The 9,780-nt window shown below is 38.9% G+C and overlaps 2 protein-coding genes across 2 annotated transcripts; one reads left to right on the forward strand and one right to left on the reverse strand.

The window, feature by feature from the left end:
• The first annotated feature begins 244 nt into the window (after window positions 1–244).
• On the forward strand, window positions 245–2,804 carry LOC134805230 (protein arginine N-methyltransferase 9-like). The gene has a single exon (XM_063778537.1). It carries the CDS (start codon window positions 386–388, stop codon window positions 2,573–2,575), a length of 2,190 nt encoding a protein of 729 aa, XP_063634607.1. The 5' UTR covers window positions 245–385; the 3' UTR covers window positions 2,576–2,804.
• A 1,500-nt stretch (window positions 2,805–4,304) lies between these two features.
• LOC134804340 (large ribosomal subunit protein uL10) lies at window positions 4,305–8,228 on the reverse strand. The gene is made up of 7 exons (XM_063777346.1): window positions 8,168–8,228; window positions 7,912–8,001; window positions 7,602–7,838; window positions 7,365–7,521; window positions 6,942–7,066; window positions 6,217–6,453; window positions 4,305–4,566 (listed from the first exon to the last, which is right to left on the reverse strand). The coding sequence occupies exons 2-7, from the start codon at window positions 7,963–7,965 to the stop codon at window positions 4,423–4,425; spliced, it is 954 nt and encodes a 317-aa protein (XP_063633416.1). The 5' UTR covers window positions 7,966–8,001; window positions 8,168–8,228; the 3' UTR covers window positions 4,305–4,422.
• Between the last annotated feature and the right edge of the window lie 1,552 nt (window positions 8,229–9,780).

Here is a 9,780-nt window from a genome sequence, read left to right on the forward strand (position 1 = left end):
GCCAGTAAACGCCTGTAAACTTGTAACTTGTAACTTTATAAAATTGGGCCCAGTAGGGCTACCGCCAATACCGAAAATCGTCAATTGCGGGCATTTTTCTCTGTCACTCTAATTACGCCTTCATTGGAGTAAAAGAGTAAGATCCCCGCAATTTGCGAATTTCGGTTTTCGCGGTAGCCCCTCAGAGCCCTGGCAACACTGATCATAACCTCAATTCAATTTGACATTTGACCGTTTATATTTATAATAATACTGCAATCATATTTATATTTGCTATTTACTCGTGTGAGAATTAGAGTCATTGACTGACGATATGACTTGACTGTCATACTGTGCTTGGATCATTTTTGTTAGATTAAGTGGAAAGAAAATAGCCAATCCAAACATGGGAGACATAGCAAGATCCTACATTACCATGTCCAGACAACTCTCATCTTATGGTCGTTATGATAAGGCGTTCGAACTTTACGTTCTGGCATTTAATAGATACCCTAGTATCAAAACCATGTTCGAGTCAGAATTTCGGATTGTACTGAATAGGGTAAATGAGACATTAGCCAGTTTTGGTAAACTTGACGAAGTATTTGCAAATTTTGGCATTGCCATGAATATTTTTCCTGAAAATATTTATCTCCTAAATGACATTGGCAAATTCCTGTACAAATTCGAATATTACACTGTGGCATGGTGTCATTTTCAGAATGCTTTAAAGATTGATTCTGGATTTGTTGATGCTGAAAGAAATCTGAATTCTGTTAAAAACCTAATGGTTGAAAGATGGCACTTCAGAATGCTTAATGATAAAATACGGAATGAGGCATATCATGCAGCCCTCCAAGAGACAGTTATACCCGCTCAGGACAGTGTGCTTGATATTGGTACTGGATCCGGGCTGCTAGCCCTCTACGCCAATGAGTGCACTCCTTCAGCCATAACTGCCTGTGAAGGATCCCATGTTATGGCAAATCTTGCTCAAGTTATTATGGAAGAAAATCTAGCCCAGGAAGTGGTAATAATCAATAAAATGTCTACAGATATGGATTCCAAAGAAATTGGAGGGAGGAGGTCTTTGTTAGTAACGGAGGTGTTTGACTCTGGATTGCTTGGTGAACATGTGTTGCAATCTTTATCTCATGCCTGGGATAATCTGATAGCTGATTCAGGAAAAGTCATTCCTCACAGTGCAGAATTCTTTGTAATGGGTGCCAAGTGTGACCATCTCTATTTGAAATACCAATTGAGGCAATCAGCCAAAAGTTTGCTGAAAATCCCAAAAATGGCCATACATACGTTGACGTTTGGTGATACTTATGATTGTACAGATATGTCTATGTTTAAAGATGTTACATATATGACGGAAGCACATTTAGTGTTAAAAATAGATTTTAATAATCCTGATGACATACAGCAAGTGCTCCAGCAGCGAGAGCCTGTATTGGTGCCTCTGATGGCCACACAGACTGGTGAAATCAACATCATCATTGGCTGGTTTAACTTGCACTTGACTAAGAATATTATCATTACTACAGATCCAAAATCAGAGAACAGAGCAAATGCTTGGCAACAAGCAGTCTTTTTGGATTTTGTTTCTCGTAATATTGAACAAAATGAAATCCTTGAAACCCAGTTCTTAATAAATGAAGGCAAAATGACTTTACTGTCTGATAACCTGGATCATATTACAAGAGTTTCACCAGAAACACTCAGATTTTTGAATGATATAGAGTACACTAAAAAAATAAAAGATTGTATCGCTATGGCCTGTGTTTATTTTGGACAGTTAATAGATATTTCACAGATTGATGTTGCAGACTTGTGCCCCTTTCCTCTGTTTGGCTTATTAATGTTGCAGCGTGGTGCAAGATCCTTGGTTTGTTATGCAAAATCTCTAAGTGATAAGAAGTTTTTCAAGAAAGTATTCAAGGCTAACAAGATACCACAATCTAAAGTAAAATTCTTACTGGAAGGTGAATTGACTATTGATTCTTTTGCCAAAGAGAAGTATCATGCAGTATTTTGCAATGTTTTTGAACTATGTGGTGACATAGATTTAAACCGACAAGAATTAGCTTATCACCTTAAAGAAAACAATCTGCACCCTGCAGGTCTATTCATACCGGCCACAGTGCAGCTGATGGGGCAGCTGGTGGACAGCCCCTGGCTGGACAGGCAGAACAGAGTTTATGACGAAAATGTTAGTAATTATAAAATTGCAAAGCATGTCAACAAGTTCCAAGTATCACAGAACTATTGTCTTGACTTGACAACTATGGATTTTACTGTACTGTCAGCTCCTATGATTTTAGCAACATTTACTAATACAATGGTGTCAGGTGTGGTCAGTGTTCCCATTGTAAATGATGGCAATGCTAATGCAATATTGTGTTGGTATAGTATAGTGCTAGTGAAGGACATGGGAGAGATCCAAACTAATAGGAGTGACAGTTTCATAGAAAGCATGGCATTTCTAGCTGACCCCACATTACCCACGCTCCGAGGTGGGTCAGCTAATATTTTGCGATGTGTGGATTGTAATGGATCATTTAAACTGATGATTGATATAGATACTACTTAAATTGTTTTTGAATAAGTCAAGTGTTTTTATGTATGTGATAATGGGTATCATCATCACCATACTCCGTTATCATCACTCGTCTCATTAGTTTTTTTCTTATTTCGTATAATTATTATGTACCGTAAAAGTATAGTAGCGAAATAACCTAAAAGTAGTTACAGATACTTGAGATACTGTAACTATCTTTTAAGTTACATATTTCGCTTTTACTGAACTGTGACGCGGTGGGCTGTCTTATACTTTTACGGCTGGTGTTCTAATATTCTTCACTCGTTCTAGTTCTTTGGGCATATAATATTATATTGACTTACTTGTCTCTCTTTTAATGTCTTAGGGTGGTATTCCACCTGTCCAATATTTAATCAAAGGGTCTGGCCGCAATCCTATAGTGTAACTGCCCCTAGCTGAAATGTATATACCTTTCTTAGGTGAGTTTATTTGTCTTATTATAAGATATCGTTTTACCAAATTCCAAGCCTAGAATCCCCTTTGTTTAGCTAAAAAATAATATATATTTATTATTATGTACTTATTATTTAGCTAAATGTTCGATTTCTTTTAAATTTGGATGTTACATGCACCAATAGTAATTCATTTTCCCAAAAAAAATCAAGGTTCTAACTTGTTCATAAAGGATTATTTTTTTTAATCCTAAACTATTTTATTAATGGGCATTAAGTGATTAATGAATAATGATAAGTATGTTTTAATTTTTATCATTTGCAATAAACATTCGGAGGTAAAAGTTAGTCAGAAATAAGATATATATTTTTTTGTGACGTCCTTCCAACTCGCCGAAAAATAGTCCGGTCTTAGGGTGGTATTCCACCTATCCAATTTCTTTGTCCAATTGTGTATTGCGTCACACATTTTACTTTAATGAGAGAGTGAGACACACTGATATTGGACAGGTGGAATACCACTCTTACCCGGGTATACCCTAGTTCTGCTAGCATGAGAGAGTCCATACTTGAAGTCGCGAATGAGAACGCAAGTTATGCTAGACCGCCTGGTTATGCTTCAAGTGCAATAAGGACGTTTCCGTCTGAAGTTTCAACAGAAATTCTGATATAAGCGTGCTTATTGCAGATGAAACATAAGGACCCTTCTCTGTAGAAAGCCACATTTAATTTAAATACTAACCCTACTTTCAGTGGCGTAGCGTAAACCACATCTGCGAGACCCTTTTCAATGTGTTTTCCCCAAGGTAATAAAAAGGTTTGCTTTGCGAGGCCCCATTCTCGCCCACGCCTAGCTACAGTAGCTACGCACTTTCTGCTTCTATCGTTCATACTAATAATAATAACTATAGGACCGGTATACTGTTCACTTTTTCTACAATAGTCCCAATGTCTGCCGGGACCGGTTCATGGGCGTCTATTGTTGCACCTGTGAACGGGTTCCAGCAGGCGTTCTACATGACATTAAAGCTCCCCAAGGCGCCTCTACGTGTTGGATCTATATCCCCACGCAAGCCTATCAAAAGACCGGGATGTATAGGCCCGTGAAATCCAAAATGGAGTACAAATAACTATAGGAACTAGGCAAAGATTTAAAAATGTATGAAGTCCTATATGTGTGCATTATAGCAAGTTGTCGGCTAAAAGTATAGACAATACACATTTAATTCCTTATATTTTTACAATGTTTGCCATACGATTAAATAAATAAATAGCAAGTTGTTATTTGTAAGAATTTGTTTATCGGAAGAAAGAAAATAAAAACAGTGTTTTCCATAGTGGCTTTATTTACACAAATGAGAGATGTGTCAGCCGCCATTTGGGTGCCTAACCCGGCGGCGTTGACTTCCTACAAGTGTGCAAAAGAGCACAAGAGCCCTAAAAGGACTAGTCGAAGAGGCCGAAGCCCATGTCGTCGTCGCTCTCGGGCTCCTCCTCTTCGACCTTCTTCTCCTCGGCCTTGGGCGCGGCGCCCGCGGACGCGGCGGCCGGGGCGACGGCAGCTGCTGCTGCTACGAACTTGGAGGGATCCTGAAACATTCAAGCATTTATTATTACTATTATTCAATAAGAATGCAAGCAGTTGTAACAACTGATATTGCCAAGCCAAATTAGAATTATTATAAGGCTTCAGTTAATAGTGTCGCTACTTAACTGAAGCGTTCTAACAATTCTAATTTGGCTTGAGACTTAAAATTTAAATTAAATTGAAGTATACTAGTATTTCGTACCGAACTGAGAACTCGCGGTTAACCAAAAATTATATAGCGATTGACTTTGTTGCACCTACTTAGGTACTCGTATAAATATAAAATAATAGAAAATAAATGAGGGCGCCACTTTCTACGTAACGGTCACATTTTTGACGTAAAATGCTTACACATGGCAACAATTTAGTATGGACATTTTTGAGTTCATTTTATTTAATTTCTACGATTTTATGTCGCTCTATGGGCGGCAATGGATCAAAGATCGCGTGGATTTATTGCAAGGTCTGTGGAGCCTTTAACTGATAGATTTAAGCAAAGAGTAGTGTGTATAATATAGTTGGCCAAGCAGATCTTGTCAGTAGAAAAAATGTAGGCGCGAAGGGATATGGTCTCATAGAAAATTTGAGTATCGCGCCATTTTCTACCGACAAGATTTGCTTTTTTGCATCAATTTTGAAACGCCATTTACAAGTTCAGCGTTAAGTAATATAGATGGCGCTATTTTTTCGAATAAAGGGCTTCGTATACGGCTGTCCCTCCCCTGGTTTTAAGTCACCACCATAGAGATTAAAATAAACTGTATCTGTGCTAAGCCGAAATATTTCCTGTCAAATACATATATTATGTTTATTCTATTTTATTTTTATCTTGCTAATTATTTCAAAATGGTAAATTTAAAAACGATATTATAAAAGTGTAAGTCAAGCACTTTCATTTGATACTAAACTCGACCATGTTTCTTGCAAAAAAATGACCAGAATAGCAAGACCTCTCACAAAAAGTTTTTTGGCCTTCTAAGCTCTTCTAGCTCAATAACCCCTTGATCGGGCCTGCTCATAATTTAATGACTAAAATATAATGCCCTCGACTACACGTTTACCCAATTTCATTTAAATTAGAACAAATGTACGTTATTGAGTATCAAACTATCTTCTGACAGTTCAGCTTAAAAACATCGAAATGCCGGGACGTGCCGCTAGCCAGCCGCGTGTTCAAAGTCGAATGTAAGAACTTCGCTTCGCTTCGCTTCTCTCGCTCGTTCGATAAGACAAAATGCTTATGAAATGAACTTCAAATAAAGCTACGCCGGCTCTAACCCTCATTGATACGTGGTTCACTCAGTAGTAGGTTTATTTATTTGTAAACAGTATTAATTAGAAAGGTAAAAAAATATCTGTAAAGATTGAGAAAGGGTCATGGTTTTTGTCATCATAATAGAAAAATTTGTTCCTGCAAAATGCCAGTGCAATGTCTATTAAGATTTCATCACACTAGGATAAATTTGAAGGAAATCATGTAGTCTGAAAGCGAAGCCAAGGAGTTAAGTTTAACAATTCCTTGGTATTAGAACAGACAAATGAATAACTCCGAAAATCGATGCTAAACTTGATCTACAATAAAGTACTTTGCTTAGAAGATAATGGATATGTGTAATCTCCTTATCACTTAAAAGAAGCAAATCTAGGCTCACCTTGATGAATTCCTTGATAGTTGTGGCCTCTTTGAAGTCAACTTCAGTGACAGCAGCAATAGCCAGCAGGTTCTTGAATCCGTTGGCAATGGAGTGTGGCACTGAGGCGATAGTTGGGTAGCCAATAGACAGAGACAGAGAAGCTACATTAGCAACACCCTCCAGGAATCTGGCACGGAGGTCCTCTGGCTTGATGTCAAGAATGGCTGGTGTGAAAATGGTACCCGAATCATACACCTGAAATGAGATTTCTATTAAGCAGACTGCACTCTGAACTCTCATGTCAGACAAATCAAAGAAAGAAAATCTTAAAGCCCTGTCTCCATATCGCGCGGCAAACTATCGAACATTGACTCGCGATGCAGCCGCGCGCAATGGATACCGGGTTGACTCGCGAGCCAACTCAATCAGATTGAACATATAACATAATAGGAACATATTCACACTATTTTTTTTTTTTTTTTAATATTCAGGTAATTACAACACAATATCTAAACTTAATTACAAAAGTATTGGTAAACCAGTAAGGTTTGTCTCGATACTCCATGTCTCGATAATTACATGTGGATATGCAATAATTGTGTGCATATGACTTGGAAAATCTTTTACAGAAATGGATTAGTCAAGACAGTCAAATGCAAAATGCTTTACCAAAGACAAATTCCAGACTGTCATTAAGATACAAACTGGACTCAATGCTTTGGGCGACTCTACATAAAAGTTACCTGCTTCACTACAAGACCATATGAGAATGGAGAGATGTTCAGCATGTTGAGCAGCGTGGCTTCAGACGCGCCCACCTTGTCACCAGGCTTCAGAATATGCACATCATTGATGATTTCAATAGTACCTGTAACATTCATATACACATCAGTAACAAACTAACATTGATTATCAAAATATAATCACAGTGATGGAAAGTGGAACATGTGCTACTACTTGCACCATTGTGATGCAACATTACTTTTTCTTATAAATTAGGTATGTATATTCAAAATGCCAGTGCAATTTTTAAATACAATAATCACACTAGGATAAATTTGAAAAATTTACTGTAGTCTGAAAGCGAAGCCAGAGAGTAAATATTAAGCTCTCAGGTATTAGGACAGACATTACCCAACACTCATAAACAATGAATATATTCTCACCCTTCGAAATCTTGGTAGGAATGGAAAGGGCCTGGAAGAAAGATGTCTTTTCAGGCCCAAGACCAGTGTTGTGCGCCGGGACAATAACGGAAAGCGGAGCAATGGCACCAGGACGAGCCAGGGCACGCACTTTGTTCTCCAAAAGCTTCTCACGCACCTTTTACAAACAAAAAATATAATTAGTATAAAATTCACGGGTTTTAACACAAATAAGAATGGCAGATGGGGGTAAGTTACCTCGACGAGGTCCCCGCGAGTGAACACGAAGCCCACGTTGCCCTTGATGTGCGGCAGCAGCTTCTCCAGCGCCGGGTTGTTCTCCAGGTGTCCACGGATGGCCTTGCGCATCATGGTGTTCTTGCCCATCAGCACGATGCTATGTCCACGCAGGGACATACGGATTTGCTGCATCTGCTTTGAGCCCACATTGTCGGCACCCACTATGAAACATTTTGGGTACTCGTCTAAGAGTTGCTACAAACAAATAATATGTAGCATTAAATACCAGCTCGCAACTTTGCCTCATGTACGATAATAATATACTTACGACAATCTTTACGAAATAGTTGGACTTCCAGGTAGCTTTGTCCTCCCTACCCATCTTGAAGTGTGTAGGGACTTCGAAGAAATTTAAGGACTGAAAAGGTTATAAGACGATTAAAAACGTGAGCCAGGTGATTATACTGCATACAAACAAAATATCACTGTTAAAAAGTTTCTTGTAATAAAGATATTGTATAAGAAGTAGTAAATTGCACTAACTCGATGGATTAGTAAGAAAAGTTACGATTAATTTCACTCACCAAAACAACTAACGCACGTACTACGTGCGAGACAAAATTGAAATGGCGGATAGACAACCTTTTTTTATTGTCGTTCGTAAAATTACAATGTTGCCATATAATTCTACTAATGCCGGCTACACACGTAATAGCCGGTTTAGACTCTCGGCTCGCGGCTCGTCTCGTGGCTCGCGCGAGAGTCTAAACCGAGTATAACGATTTATAGTAGGCCCCGTTCGCACGGCAGCTTTTTCAACGCGCGTTAAAAAAGCGTTTGAATGACACAAATGGATAACCATGTATGTATTCACACGAAGGCGGTTTTTAAGCGCGGCGCTTTTTTATCGAGCACTGTTCGATTTTCGGCGTTGAGCGTTGGCGTCAAATTGAATAGAGCATACGGAACTCCGTGTATCTGTTCTCACAAGCGTTAAAAAAGCGCCGGCGCTGCTGTCAGTTGGCTGTCAACTATGCTGTCAAGTGTAAATTTTTGGTGTCAATCGTCAAGATTATTATTACGAGTAGTTTCACCTTAAAAATGTCAAATTATGCTTACAAATTCTTGAAATATTCAAGCTATATTCAAATAATACGTCGTAATAGCAAATAAAGTATGGCTTTGCTGAGATGCGTACGTGGCAGTACGACTCACAAGTGATTTTTAAGCGTTCATATGAACACAAATATTGGAAACGGTAAAAAAGCGTTGCGTTAAAACCCGACGTTGGCGCTTTTTTACCGTTTCCAATATTTGTGTTCATATGAACGCTTAAAAATCACTTGTGAGTCGTACTGCCACGTACGCATCTCAGCAAAGCCATACTTTATTTGCTATTACGACGTATTATTTGAATATAGCTTGAATATTTCAGGAATTTGTAAGCATAAGTTGACATTTTTAAGGTGAAACTAATAATAATCTTGACGATTGACACCAAAAATTGACACTTGACAGCCAACTGACAGCAGCGCCGGCGCTTTTTCAACGCTTGTGAGAACAGATACACGGATTTCCGTATGGTCTATTCAATTTGACGCCAACGCTCAACGCCGAAAATCGAACAGTGCTCGATAAAAAAGCGCCGCGCTTAAAAACCGCCTTCGTGTGAATACATACATGGTTATCCATTTGTGTCATTCAAACGCTTTTTTAACGCGCGTTGAAAAAGCTGCCGTGCGAACGGGGCCTAAAAAAGCGCCAACGTCGGGTTTTAACGCAACGCTTTTTAAGCTGTCGTGCGAATGGGGCATTAACGTGTGTAACCGGGGTAACAGACGATCCGATTTGGCAGACACTGCTCAAATGCTCAAACCCTATTATAAACTTATAGCCTGTCAAGCCATTTCGGGCAGTAGAAAAGAGCGGTAATTTTAATAAATTTAGGCGTGAAGGCAAGTAACTTTGTCAGTAGACAAAGGCACGAATTTCAACTTTTCTATGGGATTTTATCCCTTTCAAATATACTTAGAATCTTACAATACTCTATGATCCCTTCACGCCTACGTATTTTAAGGCCGTAACACACTATCGCACCGCACCGCGACCTGGGCGCGTCGCACCCATAAGTGAGAGCGAGAAACAGATATCTCTTTCTCGCTCTCACTTATGGGTGTGACGCACCAAGGTCGCGGTG

Source organism: Cydia splendana, chromosome Z, assembly GCF_910591565.1.
Source record: "Cydia splendana chromosome Z, ilCydSple1.2, whole genome shotgun sequence".
Taxonomy (NCBI): domain Eukaryota; kingdom Metazoa; phylum Arthropoda; class Insecta; order Lepidoptera; family Tortricidae; genus Cydia; species Cydia splendana.

Coding starts and splice junctions, on each gene's coding strand:
- LOC134805230 (XM_063778537.1), top strand. CDS start 386: ATGGGAGACATAGCAAGATCCTACATTACCATGTCCAGACAACTCTCA.
- LOC134804340 (XM_063777346.1), bottom strand. CDS start 7,965: ATGGGTAGGGAGGACAAAGCTACCTGGAAGTCCAACTATTTCGTAAAG. Junction 7,522..7,601: donor CTCGCGGGGACCTCGTCGAG/GTAACTTACCCC, acceptor TGTTTGTAAAAG/GTGCGTGAGAAGCTTTTGGA. Junction 7,067..7,364: donor TCCTACCAAGATTTCGAAGG/GTGAGAATATAT, acceptor TGAATGTTACAG/GTACTATTGAAATCATCAAT.